At 54.2% G+C, this 18,434-nt stretch overlaps 1 protein-coding gene and 1 long non-coding RNA gene across 2 annotated transcripts; one reads left to right on the top strand and one right to left on the bottom strand.

The window, feature by feature from the left end:
• The first annotated feature begins 14 nt into the window (after positions 1 to 14).
• On the top strand, positions 15 to 15,126 carry DVL2 (dishevelled segment polarity protein 2). Its single transcript, XM_083380335.1, has 15 exons — positions 15 to 245; positions 958 to 1,027; positions 1,939 to 2,087; positions 2,938 to 3,047; positions 3,153 to 3,285; positions 4,607 to 4,697; positions 4,846 to 4,915; positions 6,621 to 6,760; positions 7,743 to 7,819; positions 7,921 to 7,988; positions 8,194 to 8,328; positions 8,505 to 8,636; positions 9,314 to 9,490; positions 11,141 to 11,359; positions 12,794 to 15,126. The coding sequence occupies exons 1-15, from the start codon at positions 58 to 60 to the stop codon at positions 13,270 to 13,272; spliced, it is 2,238 nt and encodes a 745-aa protein (XP_083236461.1). The 5' UTR covers positions 15 to 57; the 3' UTR covers positions 13,273 to 15,126.
• Positions 15,127 to 15,366: 240 nt separating this feature from the next.
• LOC310650750 lies at positions 15,367 to 16,389 on the bottom strand. The gene is made up of 2 exons (XR_014494422.1): positions 15,792 to 16,389; positions 15,367 to 15,648 (listed from the first exon to the last, which is right to left on the bottom strand). It is a non-coding gene; the product is annotated as an uncharacterized lncRNA (long non-coding RNA).
• Positions 16,390 to 18,434: the final 2,045 nt, after the last annotated feature.

Below are 18,434 nucleotides of genomic sequence, written 5' to 3'. Positions count from 1 at the left end.
TGCTGCCGCCGTCGCCGCCGTTCTTCCTCCGCCGTCCCGCCCCCCTCCCGGGTCGCCATGGCGACGGCGGGCGGCCCCCCCGCGGCGGGCGAGACGAAGGTGATCTACCACCTGGACGAGGAGGAGACGCCCTACCTGGTGAAGATCCCGGTGCCGGCCGAGCGCCTCACCCTGGGCCACGTCAAGGCGGCGCTGGCCCGGCCCGGCGCCAAGTACTTCTTCAAGAGCATGGACCAGGACTTCGGGTGGGGCCCGCTCTCCCCGGTCCTGCACCTCGGGGGGGCAAGAGACCCCCCTCCTCTGGGCCCGTCTTCTGGGCCTCGAGGGGCCCCGTGGCGGGAGGAAGCCCTGGGGTGGGGGGCTTTAGGCGGCCCGGAGCAGCCCTGGGGGCCGGGCACCCTTCCCTCCCCCCTCCCGAGCATTGGGGGTCGAGAGCCCCCCCGGGCCCGTCTTCTGGACCTCGAGGGGCCCTCCTGGTGGGAGGAGGAGGCCCTGCTTTCTGCCTCTCTTGCGAGGGGGGGGCTTCGTGGGGGTCCCCTGAGAAGACGGGCGGCGCCTGCATCCTTCCCCCTCCCCAAGGAGAACGCTGGGGGGCCCATGAAATCCAAGAGCCCCCATTTCCCTGGAGAGGTGGTGGGCGCCCGTGGACCCCTCCCCGCCAGGAGAGCAAGCCTTGGCCCCTCTTCTGGACCTCGAGGGTCTTGGGAGGAGGGGGAGGAGGAGACCCTGTTTTCTGCCTCTTTGCAGGTGGGGGGGCGCTCCTGAGAAGATGTGGTGGCCCGGGGACCCTCCCCCCAGAACAAAATTGGGACAAGAACCCCATGGCTCCCAGCATCCTTTGCTTCTCTGGAGAGGGAGGGAGGGAGGGACTGCACACACACACACCCCATTGCTCCTGGGGCCGAGGAAGGGGCTCCCCACCCGGCCTCCCCCCGCTGAGCCCACCTCCCTTTGCAGGGTGGTGAAGGAGGAGATCACGGAGGATGGTGCCCTGCTGCCTTGCTTCAACGGAAGAGTCGTCTCCTGGGTACGCAGCCCCTGCCCTCCTGCCGGGGATGATGGGCTCGGGGACTCTGAAGCAGAGCCTCCGGAAAGGCTTCCAGCAGGGTGGGGGGTGGGGACCAGCGGTCTTGTCTCTTCCAAGCCAAGAAGAGCTGGTGCTATATTTATATATTATATATGTGTGTGTTTGTGTGTATACACACATATATACACACACACACATACATATGTATATATAGGGATGTGGTGGCTCAGTGGGTTAGGACGCTGAGCCTGTCGATCAGAAGGTCGGCAGTTTGGCGGGTCGAATCCCGAGTGCCGCATAGCAGAGTGGGCGCCTGTTACTCATCCCAGCTTCTGCCAACCTAGCAGTTCAAAAGCACGTAAAAATGCAAGTAGAAAAACAGGGACCACTCCGGTGGGAAGGTAACAGCGTTCCGTGCGCCTTTGGCGTCTAGTCATGCCGGCCACATGACCACGGAGACGTCCTCGGACAAGCGCCGGCTCTTCGGCTTTGAATCGGAGATGAGCACCGGCCCCTAGAGTCGGAAACGACTAGCACGCGTGTGCGGGGGAACTTTTACCTTTATATATAAATCTATTTCCCGCTCTCTCTCTCCTTCCAGTAATGTTCTTTACCGTTACGTGCGTAAATGCTAAAAAAAAATATATATGTTTATATTCAGCTTTGGGTACGTGCTGAAAATATGAAGAACTGTAATATTTCTTCGATGTAGACAAAAGGAGAGGAGCTGAATCTAATGGGGAAGGGTCAGAGACTCCCCCCCCCAAGCCCCATCCAGCAGGGCCCCCACTCTGCTTGGAGGCATGGGAAGGCACACGCGCACGCACACACACACACACACACACCTGGTTTTAGGAAAGGGCAAGATGGAAGCTTTAAGCCCACCCCCTCCTTCCTTTGTCCCCACCCAGCTGGTGTCTTCGGAGGTCCCCCCACCCGAGCCGCCCGCTCCCGTGGAAGTCCGGCCGGAGCCTTCTCCCCCGCCGCCGCCGCCTCCTCTGCCTCCGTTGCCCGTAGAGAGGACCAGCGGCATCGGGGATTCCCGCCCTCCTTCTTTCCAGTGAGTAGGAACGGTCCTGGGGGGGGAAGGGGGGGGCAGGAATTCTACATGGTGGGAATCCAAAGGGTGACTAACCAGCCTGGGACCGGGATAAAGTTCAGAGATGTTTTTTTGGGGGGGAGTTGGGGGTCTCTTAGGTTAATGGAAGGAAAGCCGGGGCTTTTTTTTTCAGAAGCAGCTTTGGTTTTTATTGATTATATTTTTATCCTGTTTGGCTTCGTAAGTAACTCAAGCTGCCAATCATATATAACGCTCTCTCTTATGTTTTCTCCCCTAAAACAACCCTCTGTGAGTGATTGCTTTCCTGCCTAAGGCGGGACTAGAACTCACTGTCTCCTGGTGATGGGCCCAAAGTCACCCAGCTGGCTTTCGTGCCTGAGGCGGGACTAGAACTCACCGTCTCCTGGTGATGGGCCCAAAGTCACCTAGCCGGCTTTCGTGCCTAAGGCAGAACTAGAACTCACCGTCTCCTGGTGATGGGCCCAAAGTCACCCAGCCGGGTTTCATGGCTGAGGTGGGACTAGAACTCACCGACTCCTGTTGATGGGCCCAAAATCACTCAGCCGGCTTTCGTGCCTAAGGCAGAACTAGAACTCACTGTCTCCTGGTGATGGGCCCAAAGTCACCCAGCCGGCTTTCGTGCCTAAAACGATACTAGAACTCACCGTCTCCTGTTGATGGGCCCAAAATCACCAGCTTGCTTTCATACCTAAGGTGGGACTAGAACTCACCGTCTCCTGGTGATGGGCCCAAAATCACCAGCTTGCTTTCATACCTAAGGTGGGACTAGAACTCACCGTCTCCCAGTTGTTGCACCTTCCCCACTCTACCCAACTGACTCTCTTCGCAGCCCAAATCTCTCGGGCAGCTGTGAGAACTCGGACCATGAAACGGAGACCGAGTCCGTCGTGTCGCTGAGGAGGGACCGGCCCCGTCGCAGGGAGAGCACGGAGCATGGAGGTAACCCTTGGGAAAGCCTTTCCTGGTTTCCAGGAGGGATGGCGGGAGGCCGAATCCTGGCGGGCGGATCGCTCTATAACGCCGCCGCCCCCTGTTCTGACTCAGGTGGGCACCGGATCAACGGGCAATCCCGGATGGAGCGCCACCTGGCGGGCTACGACAGCTCCTCCACCCTGCTCACCAGCGAGCTGGAGACCACCAGCCTGTGCGACTCGGAGGACGACGACGCCATGAGCCGGTGAGCGAGGGCAAGGCCGGCAGCAAAGCTGGGCAGGCAGCCCTCCCCGATTCCTGACCTGAGGAAGGGCTGCCATCCCTCCTCGCTCCGGGCTGGAGGTACCCGGAATTGGGGTTTAATCTGCCTCGGCTCCCCATTGCGCTTTCCGACAACTCATCCCGCTGGGATTGGCCCGGCCCACCCGTGCTGGCACCAGAGGGCCCATCGAGCAGGGTGTTCTGGCCTGGGGGGGCAGGGGGGGTCAGGAAGGGAAAGGGCCTTCTCTGCCATTGCTGCCCCCCCTTTGGAACATCTTTCTCCCCCCCCCCCCATGTGAGGTCATGGGCCTTCCTCGAGTCCCATGGGATTGGGGGCTGCTATAGAGAGGCTTCACGGTGGGGGTGGTCAGAACAGAGAACGCGTCAAACCTGAGAGGGACCTTGGAGGTCTTCTAGTCCAACCCCCTGCTCGAGGGGTCTCCTGATCCCCTTTGGCGACCTTCTGACAAGCAAAGTCCAAGTGGGAAGCCAGATTCACTTACCACGTTGCTAATCAAGATCGCACAAAGTACTAGTACTGCTTTGTAAAAGGCTAGTGAGGCCACACCTGGAATCCTGCAGCCAGTTTTGGTTACCATATCACACAAAAAAAAAGACATTGAGAGTTTGGAAAAAGTGCAGAGAAGAGCAACTCAGAGGATCCAAGGCCTGGAGACTAAAACATACCAAGAACGGCTGCGGGACTTGGGTCTGGCTATAGAGAAAAGAAGAAATAGGGGAGACGTGATAGCAGCGTTCCAGTATTGGAGGGGCTGCCCCAAAAAAGAGGAGGGGTCACGTTCTCCAAAGCACCAGAGGGCAGGATGAGAAACAACGGTTGGAAACTGACCAAAGAGAGAAGCAACCTGGAATTAAGGAGAAACTTCCTGACAGTGAGGACAATCAATCAGCGGAGGTGCTTGCCACCAGAAATCGTGGGCACTCCTTCACTGGAGCTTTTTAAGAAGAGACCAGAAAGCCACCTGTCTCAAATGGTGTAAGTTCTCCTGCTTGAGTAGGGGGCTGGACTAGAAGACCTCCAAGATCCCTTCCAGCTCTGTTTGATATTCTATATACTTAACAGTGGCAAAAAAAAGTCGTCACACGGGGCAAAATTTGCTTCGCAAATGTCTCGCTTAGCAACAGAAAATTGGGGCTCCATCGGGCTGTAAGTGGGAGGGGCACCTCTGGGTATTGGCAATCCTGGCCGGGTGGCGTCCCTTTTCCAAAGGTGCTTCCCGTCGTGCCTCTCGGCTCGCAGGATGCCTCCGCTCCTATAACCTGGTCGCCTGTTTCCTCGTCAGATTCAGCAGTTCTACGGAGCAGAGCAGTGCCTCCCGACTTCTGAAGCGCCACCGTCGCAGGAGGAAGCAGCGCCCGCCACGTCTCGAACGGGTAAACTCGGGGAGGGCGGGGCAAGGGTGAGCCATTGGCTGGGTCTAAATTAGGAGAGTCTGCGCCGGGCAGGATGGAAGCTGGGGTGGTGGTGGAAACGTAGGTGGTCTCGTCCTGCATCTCCCCCCCTCTCTCTCCTCTCTTCCAGACGTCGTCCTTCAGCAGCGTCACCGACTCCACCATGTCCCTCAACATCATCACCGTCACCCTGAACATGGGTAAAGACCCCGCACGGGCCAAAAAGGCGGCAGATGAAAGCCAGGTCCACGCGTGACGCTGCAAACTTCCCACCCACCCCCCTTAAGAACGAAAGGACCGTCCTCTTTAAGTTTGGTGGGGTCTCTCCGTGGCCTCAATCTCTGCCTCTCACTGCACTTTGCGGAGTGGGGAGCAGGGAGGTGACCCGTTTTTATTGGCGAGATTTAAGGCGTCTCGTTTGCCTCTTGTTGCTTCCTCTGAAAACCCATCGGGATAATTTAAAAAGAAAAAAAATCTTCCCCTTTTGGGAAGAGGATTAACTGCTCTTTTTCCGCTCTGACCCCTAATTTTTTTTTGGGGGGGGGAAATGGGAGAGATCCTTCGGAAGGCGGTCTGTCTCTCTTAATGGCCGTCCTCGGAGCTACGGGGCTGGCCAGCCTGAGCCTGCTTCAAATATGGCCTGAGGCCCCATGTAGCTGAACTTTTGAGCCTAGCCTTTATCATTTATCAAGCAATTCTGTATAACTGCCTCGCTTACACAGAACGGTACTCGACTTACAACTCATTTAGCGACCAACCGACCGAAGTCACAAGAACACTGAAAAAAGTGACTTCACGACCATTTTTCACACCTGAGACCATTTGCAGCCTCCCCGTGGTACACATGATTTATATTCAGATGCTTCACAACTGACTCGGGTTTATGTCCGTTGCAGTGTCACCAGGGGTGTGTACGGGTATGTCACGCGATCCCCGTTTTGCAACCTTCTGACAAGCAAAGTCAACAGGAAGGCGGCACTAGCAGCCCCATTTTCACATGCGGCATGCGTGGATGGCCACGCATCTCCCGCAGCGGGTAGCAGCCTGTTCACGCGCAAATGGGCCACTGACGCTCACCCCATGCTAGCATCCCCATTCGCGTGCACGGACAAACGCCACGGACGCTTGCCCCGTCCTAGCGTCCCAGTTTGCAGAAACGGGCCACGGACACTCGCCCTGTGCTAGCGTCCACGCTTGCGTCTATGCGCAAATGGGCCACGGACACCCCGTGCTAGCATCCACACGCAAATGGGCCACGGACACTCGCCCCATGCTAGCTTCCCCGTTTGCATGCATGTACAAACAGGTCATGGATGCTCGCCCCGTGCTGGACTCCCAGTTCGCACAAATGGGCCACGGATGCTCGCCCTGTGCTAGCTTCCCTGTTTGCATGCATGTACAAACAGGCCACGGATGCTCGCCTTTTGCTGGAGTCCCACTTTGCACAAACGGGCTCCAGATGCTCGCCCTGTGCTAGCGTCCCCGTTTGTGCGTGCACGCCTGGGTGTGCATTCCCCGTTTGCGCGGGCACCAGCCAGTCATTTCCTTGGCCCACTGGCCAAGAGCTCGCTCCCGGGCCGCAGCCCGTAGTTTGGGGACCCCTGTTCAAGGCAGCTTACAACACTGAAGAAATTTAAAGCGCCGTTGTCAATAAAGGCGAATATTTGCAGCTCCGGGTTGAAATGCGGGGTCCTCGGTGGTCTCTGAGCTTTGTTGTCTCCATGCAGACCTTTCCTTACCCAAACTAGGCACCATCCTCATCCTCACGGGTGTGTGTACGTGTGTGTGATATTACCTCTTTCGGGTAATGAAACGCCCACCAGGACCAAACTCAGAGACGGCCTGGGATCCCTCCGGCCGCCCTCTTGTCTGTCCTTATTTTGTTTCCGATTCTCCTTTTGCTAGAAAAATACAACTTCCTGGGCATCTCCATCGTGGGCCAGAGCAACGAGCGAGGAGACGGGGGGATCTACATCGGCTCCATCATGAAAGGGGGGGCCGTGGCAGCCGACGGCCGGATTGAACCCGGAGACATGTTGCTTCAGGTGAGAGAGACGTGCGCGCTCCTCCTTCGCGCGGCGCGAGGCAAAACCGATAGAATGTCTGGCTCGCCGAGGGTTGAACTGTCCCGGGATCCTCGGTGCTCCCTGAGTTGGGTGGGGTGGTTGGCGGGCGTTTTGCCACCCGGGCCACTGTAATGCGCCGATGACGTTACTCGCTTTGGTAAGGAAACGCCTGGAAGAAAAAGAGCCAGCTCAGAGAGCGACAAGCGCCCCAAAGCCTTTGTTGTGCTGCTGCTCCTCTTCCTCCTCCTCCTCCTCCTCCTCCTCGCAGACACCGCTGCCTTCTACCCCTGATGGCGTTCCCTAGCTGGGTAATGAAACGCCTGCAAGGAAACCGCCCAGCTCTTAGGGCACCAAGGACCCCACTGTCCTCCTCCACCATCACCACCACCTCTTCTTCTTTCTTCTTCTTCTTCTTCTCCTTTTCTCCTCCTTTTTTCTTCTTTTTCTTTTTTCTTTTCTTTTTCTTTCTCTTCCTCTTCCTCTTCTTTTTCCTTTTTCTTTTTCTTTCCTCCTTTTCTCCTTTTTTCTTCTTCTCTTCCTCCTCTTCTTCCTTTTTTCTTCTTTTTCTTCCTCTTTCTCTTCTTCCTTTCTTCTTTTTCCTTCTTTTTCTTTCTTCTTTCCTCCTTTTCTCCTCCTTTTTTCTTCTCTTCTTCCTCTTCCTCTTCTTCCTTTTTTCTTCTTTTTCTTTTTCTTCTTTTCTTTCTCTTCCTCTTCTCCTTCCTTTCTTCTTTTTCTTTCTCCCTTCCTTCTCTCCTCCTCCTCCTCCTCCTCCCTGTTCCCTAGTGAAGCCACCAAGTTCAGGGACCAGCGAGGACCAAACAAATGTCTTCCCCCTCCTTTCTTGGAGCCTCTCAGCTCCTGCAGGGCTGAATCTGAGAGCGTCTCCCACCTGTCGGAGGAAGGCGAGCAAGGCTCCAGCTGGCTAAAAGCCACCCCCCCTTCTCTCTCTTTTTTATCCCAGGTGAACGACATCAACTTCGAGAACATGAGCAACGACGACGCCGTGAGGGTCCTGAGGGAGATCGTGCACAAGCCGGGGTGAGTTCTGGCCAACCGCTCCGGCCCTCCCTTGCACGCGGGGGAGGGGGGCTTCCCGCGGTTCTGAAAACGATCTCCCCCCCCTTTCCTTTCCTTTCCAGCCCAATCGTGCTGACGGTGGCCAAGTGCTGGGACCCCTCCCCACAAGGGTATTTCACTCTGCCCAGAAGTAAGTCCTCTGTGTTGGCCCTGGGCGCAAAACGGGGTATGGGTGGAGGGGGGGGGTTCCCCGGCAGTCGATCTATCAGGCTTTGCTCCCCATAGCTAAGAAATGGGTGGGAATCCGCAGAGCCAGGCCAGGGAGGGTGGGTGGTGGGACCGGGCAACGGGGGCCTTGCGGCGTGCTCACAGCGTCCCCTCCTGGTCCTCACCAGACGAGCCCATCCAGCCCATTGACCCGGCAGCTTGGGTGTCCCACTCGGCCGCTCTGACGGGGGCCTTTGTCCCCTACCCGGGCAGCAGTTCGATGAGCACCATCACCTCAGGGACCTCCGTCACAGAGACCGAACGTGAGTCTGGCGCGTGCCCCCCCTCCCCCTGGCCGCCTCTGGAAGGGGAGGAGTGGGATTGTACGCCCTGGAGGGAGGGAGGAGGACTTCCGTTGGAAAACGGGCGTGCGAAAGAATGATTCCTGGGGGGGGAACGGTTACCGATTCCGTACCTTCCCCCAAATCTTCCTTGTTAGGCTTTGATGACTTCAACCTCTCGATCCACACGGACATGGCTTCGGTCACTAAGGCCATGGCCTCCCCGGAGTCTGGCCTGGAGGTCCGCGACCGCATGTGGTTGAAGATTACCATCCCGGATGCTTTTCTAGGTATCGGGAGGAAGCGGGATGCGGGCTGGCGGGTGGGGAGCCGATCTCCCAACGGAGCAGCCAGCAGCAGAGTGATGACCCAGGGCACAGCACCGAGGCAACGCAGTCAGCTTTAGGAGAGGAATTTATTTTTTTTATTTTATTTTTATTTTAATCCCATTTATATCCCGCCCTTCTCCGAAGACTCAGGGCGGCTTACAATCTAAGAAGCACAAATCAATGTGCTTAGCAATAGCCTTCATTCTATGTATATGCCTGCTTATTAGGGCTTTCGCCCCTCCCCCCCAAGCGGCATTATTACAAAGGCAGCTTAATTGCCCCCAATAATCTGGGTCCTCATTTTACCTACCTCGGAAGGATGGAAGGCTGAGTCAACCTTGAGCCTGGTGGGATGCGAACCTGCAATAATTGCAGGCAGCTGGTGTTACTTAAGGAGGCATTAGCCCACTGCTCCACCAAGGCTCTTTACTCAAGGCCACGGAGATAACAAGGAATGACACATACACCGTTAACCTAACGAGTCTTGTGTGGTCCAGTTGACGTTGTCACTCAGTCCAGTGGTCAGAGTTTCCGGGTTTCCAAGCATAACGGTCATAAGTGTGAAAACTCGTTATGGGCCACTTTTCCAGTGATGTTGTAGCTTCAAATATTCACTAAACAAACCATTATCCCGCCAGGTTCGGACGTGGTGGACTGGCTATATCATCACGTGGAAGGCTTCCAGGACCGCCGCGAAGCCCGCAAGTACGCTAGCAACCTCCTGAAGGCCGGGTTCATCCGCCACACAGTGAACAAGATCACCTTCTCCGAGCAGTGCTACTATATCTTTGGCGACCTCAGCAGCTGTGAGAACTGTAAGTAGCGGCGGGCTGTTGGGAGCTGATCCGTAACGGGCAGGGCTTCCGAGTCCCACAGCGGCCGGTCTACAACAACTCGCCGCAGCCAAGTCTCTGCGGGACAAGAGTGACGCTAATATCGAAGAAATGGTGGGATAGAATCACGGAAGAAAGGATGAGAAAGGAGAGACAAAATGAAACGTGAATGGCAAAATGTTTTTTTTTTTAAATTATTTTAAATAACTCAATTAGATTGTTGAATTGCCAAGGTTAGACACCCCTGCTTTTACAGTGTTATTTTTTGCGTACCACAGGAGGAGATTTTAGTTCAGTGGGACCCCTCGACATCCATACAAATCAGTCCCTGCTCATTGATTTTCTGGTTGTGAATCCACCGTCTCTTAATTAATGATAAATATTTCCAGTTTTCCAATATTAAACGTTTCTGGGAGGGCTGGCCTGTTGCTCGGTTTTCTGCTCTCGGGTGAGCCCTTTCTCAAATCCAGGAGCTTTGTAAAAACCTTCTGTTTGTGATCGGCCAGCAAACAGAAAGAGAGATAAAGGAATAAAGGAACAGACGAAGAGATAAACGAACGCCGGGATTGTTTGAATCGGTGATGTTTGACCTTTTTTGGGTAATTAGCGTGGTTGCGAAATGGCGACCACCGAGGCACCTGGCTTTGCCTAAGACCAGAGCCCAACTTAAGGTGGTCTTGGTTTATTTTGAGTTCTCTGCCTGTCTGAGAGGAGGCGGATTTCTAAAAAAAAAAGGAAGCTTTGCATTAAAAAAAAAGGCTGGATTTAGTTTTTTCTAATACAGGTAGTCCTCGACCTACGGCCGCAATGGACCCCCCCCCAACATTTTTATTGCTAAGCGAGACATTTGTTAAGTGAACGTTGCTCCCTTTTGTGACTTTTCCTGCCACAGTTGTTAGGTGAATCGTGAGGGTTAAGTCAGGAGAGCACGGTTGTTGAGGGAATCGCCACTGAGTTTGCTTGTCAGAAGGTCGCAAAAGGGGATCTCTGGGCGACCGTCATAAATGTGAATCAATTGCCAAGCAACCGAATTTCGTTCATGTGAACCTGGGGGTGCTGCAGCGGTCGTGTGAAAAGTGGTCCTAAGTTAACGTGTCTTTTTAGTGCCGCTGTAACGTTGGACAGTCACTAAACGAACGTTTGTAAGTCGAGGACCACCTTGTGTTTTAACGACTAAATTTTAATGCTTCAGAAGCCGGGTTTGTCCTGCATAATTGGACCTTGATCGTTCCCGCGTCTTCTCAACCCCTCTTGAATTTTCCTGCCCTCTTGGTTTTGCCTGCCATTCCTTTTGTGGGCCTTTGCTCGAACAGCGTTCAGATAACCCTCGTTGGGCAACTGCCTCGTTTAGCGGCCATCCGCCGCCGTCGTGGGGAGAAAGAGGTGACGTCGGGACCAATCCTTGCTTTTACGGCCTCTGTAAAAGCAAAAGGAAAGTCGAAGTTAGGCCGTCAGCACCGTAGTTACGGTTTTGCTTAGCGACCGCTTACTCACTGCTTGGTGGTCGCTCAGCGAGGACTTAGCTGAAACCGCGGAGGGGGGGGTCGGGACTTGAATGAGGAGAAAACCCTTCCGATTGACAGCCGGCGTGAGGTGTGTGTGTGCTCCCCCATTGTCTCCTTTGTTCTTCAGATATGGCCAACCTCTCGCTCAATGACAACGACGGATCCAGCGGGGCCTCCGACCAGGACACACTGGCGCCTCTGCCGGGGGCCACTCCTTGGCCGCTGATGCCGACCTTCCCATACCAGTACCCGGCCCCCCACCCATACAGCTCCCAGCCTCCGCCCTATCACGAGCTGTCCTCGTACAGCTATGGGGTGGGAAGTGCAGGCAGCCAGCAGAGTGAAGGTAGGTGGGGCAGTCGGGGGGGGGGAGGGAAGTCAGTCAGCTGGGGATAATGGGCTCGGGGGTCAGGTAGACAAGGGGGGTTGGGAGGGGGGGCTCAGCTCAGGCCTGGGTCCTTGGCAGATTGGGGAGGGGCTGGGGGGGCTGCTGGGAAAGTCTCACTACCTCAGTGCCAATTCTTGCGTACTTTTTTAAAAATTGGGCTGTTTTTATTTTATTTTTTAAAATAAATTTTTTTACTGATTTTTCCAGTCTGATATTTAAATATTTGACAAGCGAACGTGGCGGCGGACTTGGTCCGTAATTCAACAAGGCAGAAATGTCTTTAGTACAGATCTCAAACTATTAACATTCAATATTTCCTCTCTCGGTATTTACTGTCTCACATTTAAATTAATACAATTCTTATTCCGTCGATGAAATAAAAATAACTTTCTTACGGTTACCGGTCATTTTCAGTTTATACATAGCCCTGGTTGTTTTAACAACCAATCTTTTTCGACAAATCAACGTCCTGGTTAGTTTTTCCCAATGTTTAAGTTTCCCGCTAATGTTTACATTTAACGTTTAATGTTTATAATTCCCAAGTTTTAAATAACCCCAATTCCCTTGATCACAATTCATCGCAAGATCTAATGTTCAGGATACACGGTCTTATCTGTTTGAATTCTCGCCATCTTACATCAACCGATTAACAATACAACATAATATTCTTATTTTCTGGTAATTTCCAAATGCCTGAAATTTAGCCACCAAAATTTCTATTATTTCAACATTTAATACTTCCTCTCTTTTTTCTATTTACCGTCTCATATTTAAGCTAGTGGCTTTTGTTATTGCTGCTAAATAAGAATTTGAGTTATTTTACATTTGCCTTTTTCCTCTTGGTAAGCCTCAGGGGGGGGAGGCACGGGTAGTCCTCTACCTACGACCGGACAGTTGCAAAGCAAGACAGCACGTGACCGTCCCAATTTTTGGACTCTTTTTCCCTCAGCAGTCGCTAAGCAAACCACCAAGGTTGTTAAGTGGATCTGTGGTCATTAAAGCCCCCCTCGCTGTTCTCTGGGGGAGATTTTCAAAATTAGGACGCTAAGCCACTGGCTCGTATTTACGGCGGTCGTAGCATCCTGGGTGTGTGTGTGTCGTCTGACGAGCAAAATCAAAGGGGGGAGCCAGACTCACTGAACAACCGTATTCCTGACTTTACAACTGCAGCGATTCGCTTAACAACCCTGGCAAAAAAAAAAAAAAGTTGTAACGCGGGGGAAAAGGTCGCTTAACCAATGCCTCGCTTAGCAACCGAATTTTGGGCTCGGTCGTGGTCGTACATCGAGGACTCCCTGTAGAAACTGAATGAACAAATCAATCGATAAAGTTGGCTGTCCTTTCCCCTCCCTTCTCCCCCCCCCTTTCCTTTTGTGCTTTCCTGTCTTGCAGGCAGCCGCAGCAGCGGCTCGAACCGCAGCGACGGGGGTGGCGGCGGTGGCGGCCGGGGGGCCGGGAGACCCAAGGAGGAGAAGCCGGGGGCGGATTCGAAATCCGGCAGCGGGAGCGAGTCGGAATACTCCATCCGCAGCGGCAGCCAGCGTGGGGTTCCGCCGGCGCCGGCGGCGATGCTGGGCGGGGAGGCCTCCTCGCAGCGCAGCCAGCACAGCCTGGGGGGCATCAGCCTGCGCTCCCACCCCTCCCTGCACGGCGCCTACGCGGCTCCCGGGGGGGTGCCCTTGGGCTACAAGCCGATGGTGGTGATGATGGTGCCGCCGCCTCCTCCACCCGCCTCCGCGGCTGCTGTACAGCCTCCGGGAGCCCCTCCGGTGCGGGACCTGGCCTCGGTGCCCCCCGAGCTGACCGCCAGCCGGCAGTCCTTCCACATGGCCATGGGGAACCCCAGCGAGTTCTTCGTGGACGTGATGTGATGGGGGGGCCCCCCACGGGCTCCGCTCCCCCCATTTCCCCACTACCACCACCGTGGAAACCAGCCATCCCGAGCGGTCCAGCCTCTTGTTTTGGGGTGTCCCTCGCCCCGAAGGATGGGCCTAACCTCTCCCCGGTCCCAGCCGACCCCTCACTCTGGGGCACGGCTCTCTTTTTCTGCCCAGACTTCCACGCGGGGGGGCGGGTCGCTCACCCGTGCCTCAGGTCTTCCTCTGACGTTGGTGCCTTGCTATGCTGAGCTAGGGAGGCTCAGCGACTCCTCCGAGCAGCCTTACACACACAAAAAAAAACCAAATTCACCTCGGTGCGAGAAATGCACATCCGTCTGTCATCCGGGTATCTCTTCCCAAGATTTGGGACCCCGGGAGTGGGGGGGGAGGGGGCTGTCAGTCCTTCCTTTTTTTTTTTTCTTTCCTTCCTGTGCTTTGCAAAGGGGTCTTCCTGCTCCTCTGCAGGGCGGGGTTGGAAACGTCCAAACGGCCGAAGCGACGGTACGCTCCCAGGCTTGAACCTCGCCCGGCAGACGCTGCCCGCTTCTCGCCGCGGCGGGCACAGCCTCGTCTTGAGGGTAGTTTCCAGGCCTTCTTCTAGAGCAAGGGAGGGGTCTTCCAACTTGGCCGCTTTGAAGACTCGTGGACGTCAACTCCCAGAATGCCTCAGCCAGCCCAGAGGGCTGGCTGAAGCATTCTGGGAGTTGAAGTCCACGAGTCTTCAAAGCAGCTAAGTTGGAAGAGCCGTGTTCTGTAGAGGGTCACCGAGCCGGTACCAATGAAGGGGTCTTTTTATTCTTGTGTTTTTATTTTTTTTTATTTTATTTTTTTATTAAGAAAAATGTTTTTTTTAATAGATTCTGTTTGTTTTTCGTTCACGTTTTGCGGGGAGCTCGCCCCTCTTTCCTTTTAAACCTGTATAGGGCGCCCTCACCCCAGTTATATTTTTAACGCTACAGCCCGGCCTGTCCGCCCAAGCTGTGTGTGTGTGGGGGGGGCTTTATTTCTTTCCTAACTTCCTTTGGAACCCCCTCTTTGTATCTTGGTGGGGCGGGAGGGGGGCTTTGCACCCCAAATGCCTGGGTTGTTTTTTTTTCTAGGTTGCCTTGCCACGGACCTCCTGCCCCGTTTCTCGCCTCGCCACCCTGCGGACTCGTTTAGTTTTACCCCTGGGGGGAGGCGCTGGGAATTGTGGGGGAGGCACTTGCACCCAGGGCCAGGACTGGGGTGTGGGGGGTTCCTTCTGTGTGAACTCTGGGACTCGACCTTAGACGGAATAAAATCCCATCAGGCGTCCACCTAGGGCTCCATTTTGGGGGATCCACGAGTCCTTGGAAAGGAAGCAAATTTCCCCATTGGGGGGGTGGGGGCTACATCTTTCAGTCCCCACCCCACCCCAAGTCGCTCTCCAGCCTCAACGATCTGTCTCTGTGATCAACTGGGAGAAGAACCCCAGAAGTCACAATTAAGGAAAGGGGAGGTAGACAATTGGGAGGGCGTTAAGCCGCACCCCGTCTTACGGAGGCTGGCTTGCGTACCAGCGTAATTCCCACCCATCCCCCCTTGCAAAAAAAAAAGCCGCGAAGTTTCAGATGGCTTTGTCCCCAAATTGTCGCCATGCCGGTGGGGAAGCGGATATTGGGGTTCTGAACCCCACAGAGGCCCCTGGACCACCTTTGGACCCCACTTCCTTCTTCAAAGCCGTGCGGTTTTGGGGGTCCCTCGCTCCACAGAATGGACCAAACTCTCCCGGTCTCGTCTTAACGGCTTGGTAGGATAGAATTGGGGGCGACGCAAAGGGCAGGAAGTGGGGCTGATTTTGTACCTGGCCCTCCTCACCCCACCCACCCAAATCTTTCTGCCTCGTTCCTTTCTCTCCCCGCCCCCCCAAAACAGGGTACGGACTCTTTGTCTACAATGGTGCTATTTTGCCCCGAGCTCACCAGGATGATGTTTTAGATCGGTGTTTCTCTCCAGCTTGGAGCTGGGTGGGACTTCAACTCCCAGAATTCCCCAGCCAGCGAGGGTTTCCCAGCGTTCACCGTGAATAGAGCAGATGTAGCTAGAATGCCTTTTTTTATTGCGTTGTTTTTTTTTTTGTAACCTTAATAGATAAATAAGTTTCTTAGTAGACAGTGGGAATGCGATAAACATATCTTGACTTCGGCACAGCGGGGGGGGGGGGGGAGGAATAACCCGGGACAAGCCAAAATGAATAAGCCAGTTAAATGTGGGCTAGATGACCGGACAATTCAACAGAAGACCGATATACTGGCTGGGGGCATTCTGGGAGTTGAAGTCCACCCGTCTTCCAGCAGAGAAGGTTGAGAAATAATTGGGTTAGAGCAGGGGTCTTCAAACTTGGCCCTTTTATAACTTGTGGACTACAATTCCCAGAATTCCTCAGCCAGACATGCTGGCTGAGAAATTCTGGGAGTTGAAGTCCACAAGCCATAAAAGGGCCAAGTTTGAAGACCCCTGGGTTAGAGCAAGGGTCTCCAAACCTTTACGGCTTAAAGTGGCCAGGTTTGGGGACCCCTGCTCTAACCCAGCATTTCTCAACCTTGTCTGCTGGAAGATGGGTGGACTTCCAACTCCCAGAATTCCCTAGCCAGGCATGCTTTCCACCCCACCCCACCCCCTCTCTCTTTTATCCCCTAGAGCGGAGAGATTGCAGAGAGAGGGATTACAGGAGAGCATGCAAGTCACAATGAGTATACATAACCAAAAGGAATGGATTAGTGCAAGGGAATTCTGGGAGTTGGAAGTCCACCCATCTTCAAGCGGCCCAGTTTGAGAAACAGCAGGCATCCTTTATTAGGCCGGCCACCACTCTGGCCCACCAGACGTGGGGGACTACAAGCTCCATCATCCCCTGCTCAGGGTGTCAATAGTCCTGATGGGTCTAGGAAGCCTCATGTTGGGACTGAGCATCCTTGGCCTCGGACCCCAACAATTTAGCCCTCCTATATCTCTCGGGAGGGGGGTGTCTGTGCACGGGTGTGGCAGGGTTTGTGTGGTTGTTAGCAGATCACTCTTTTGTAATGACATATTTATTTTTTTGCTCTTTTGTGTACAAAAAGCCTTCAAATAATAAAAAAAAGCTTCAGAAAAGTGTAGCTGTGTGTTTTCTAAAAAGTTGCCAGTGTGTGTGTGTGTGAGAGAGAGACAGAGAGAGAGATGGGTAAAATATGTGTGGGGATAAAGTTGTGAGTTCATCTGAATGGGCCCATCTTGTGAATGCATTATTTTAAAAAGGTTTTAACAACCTTTTATGACCACAATTGAGCCCAAAATTTCCATTGCTAAGCAAGACGGTCGTTAAGTGAGTTTTGCCCTGTTTTACGACCTTTCTGGCCACAGTTGTGAAAGCGAATCCCCGCAACCGTTATGTTAGTATCTCGGTCGTTAAGTGAATCCAGCTTCCCCGGTTGACTTGGCTGGTCAGAAGGTGGCAAAAGGGGAATCATGTGACACACACCCCCCAGGACGCTGCGACAGTCATAAATATGAGTCAGTTGCCAAGGTTCTGAATTCAGATCACTACTACGACAACGGTCGTAAGTGTGAAGAATGTTTGTGAGCCCCTTTTCCAGTGATGTAAAATTGGTCGGTAAATGAACCATTGTTAAGTTGAGGACTACCCATAAGATACTAAGACTGGTCTTCAAACCTGGCCCTTTGATGACTTCTGAACTTCAACTCCCAGAATTCCCTGGCACTAATACTTTCCTTTTGCTTATGTATACCACTGTGACTTGCAGACTCTCTTGAAATCCCTTTCTCTACAATCTCTCTGCTCTAGGGCAGGGGTCGGCAACCTCGGCTCTTTTATGACTCGTGGACTTCAACTCCCAGAATTCCTGAGCCAGCTATGCTGGCTCAGGAATTCTGGGAGTTGAAGTCCACAAGTCATAAAAGAGCCGAGGTTGCCTACCCCTGCTCTAGGGGATAAAAGGGGGTGGGGGGAAGGCCTGCCTGGCTGAGGAATTCTGGGAGTTGAAGTCCAAGAGTCACAAAAGAGCCGAGGTTGCCTACCCCTGCTCTAGGGGATAAAAGGGGGTGGGGGGAAGGCCTGCCTGGCTGAGGAATTCTGGGAGTTGAAGTCCACGAGTCATAAAAGAGCCAAGGTTGCCTACCCCTGCTCTCTAGGGGATAAAAGGGGGTGGGGGGAAGGCCTGCCTGGCTGAGGAATTCTGGGAGTTGAAGTCCACAAGTCATCAAAGGGTCAAGTCTGAAGACCCCTGTGCTAACTAAGCCAAGGTCTGTATAAGTGACAGTTGATCGTCTTGTGTAAAGAAAGCAGTCTCTTTCAAGCTTGGTCTCTTGAAGACTTCAGCTCCCAGAATTCTCTAGCCAGCAATGTGGGCTGGAGAATTCTGGGAGCTGAAGTAAGTCCACCCATCTTAAACTGGCCAAACCTTGGGGGGGGGGAAACTCAGATGCAATCAACCATAGCACAATTAACGGAACATTAAAGAGGCAAGTTTGCGTCGTCCTCCAGTCGTCAAAACTTTTAACTTTTTAAATCCAAAGGGTGGGGGGGGTGGGGACCCCCTCCCCAATTCTGCGAAGGACCTGCAAAGAGGTAGCAAGGGCAAAAGGAGGCTGCAAGGTGGGCGCTCTCCCCCCCCCCCGGAGGAATCTGAGTCGAGAGACAAACAAGGTTTAAAAATAGCCGCTGGGCCCCGTCCCAAGAATCCGGTTGAAGCCACTCTGCGGGGGGGGGGTGTGGAAGGAAGGAGCGCTCTGCACACACTCAGGGGCACCAGCCTTGCAAGCCCCCAAGGGAAAAAGGGGGATGGTTCTTCGGAAAGGGGGAGGCGCTCTGCACACGCTCAGGGGCACCGCTTCCCTCTTTGCAAGCTCCACACGCACACAGACACACTTTGCAAGCCCTAATAGGAAGGGGATCGCTCCCCAGAAAGGGGGGGTGGCGCTCTTTACATGCTCAGGGGCACCAATATGCAAGCCCCAAGGGGAAACGGATCGTTCTTCGGAAGGGATGGGGGGGAGGGCGCTCTGTACATGCTCGGGGGCACCGCTCCCCTCTTTGCAAGCCGTCCCCGCTTGCAATGGGAAGGGGGTCGGGCCGCGGAAGAGAGGTGGGCACTCTGTACATGCTCAGGGGGGCCGCTTTGCAAGCCGCAAGG

This window comes from Vipera ursinii, assembly GCF_947247035.1.
Source record: "Vipera ursinii genome assembly, contig: scaffold_128, whole genome shotgun sequence".
NCBI lineage: Eukaryota > Metazoa > Chordata > Lepidosauria > Squamata > Viperidae > Vipera > Vipera ursinii.
This window is presented reverse-complemented; position numbering and strand designations above follow the sequence as displayed.

Bases quoted from the DNA above. Each gene is read 5' to 3' on its own strand.
- DVL2 (XM_083380335.1), top strand. From the start codon at position 58: ATGGCGACGGCGGGCGGCCCCCCCGCGGCGGGCGAGACGAAGGTGATC. The intron at 1,028-1,938 runs GTACGCAGCCCC...GTCCCCACCCAG, and splicing joins ACGGAAGAGTCGTCTCCTGG to CTGGTGTCTTCGGAGGTCCC. The intron at 7,820-7,920 runs GTGAGTTCTGGC...TTTCCTTTCCAG, and splicing joins GAGATCGTGCACAAGCCGGG to CCCAATCGTGCTGACGGTGG.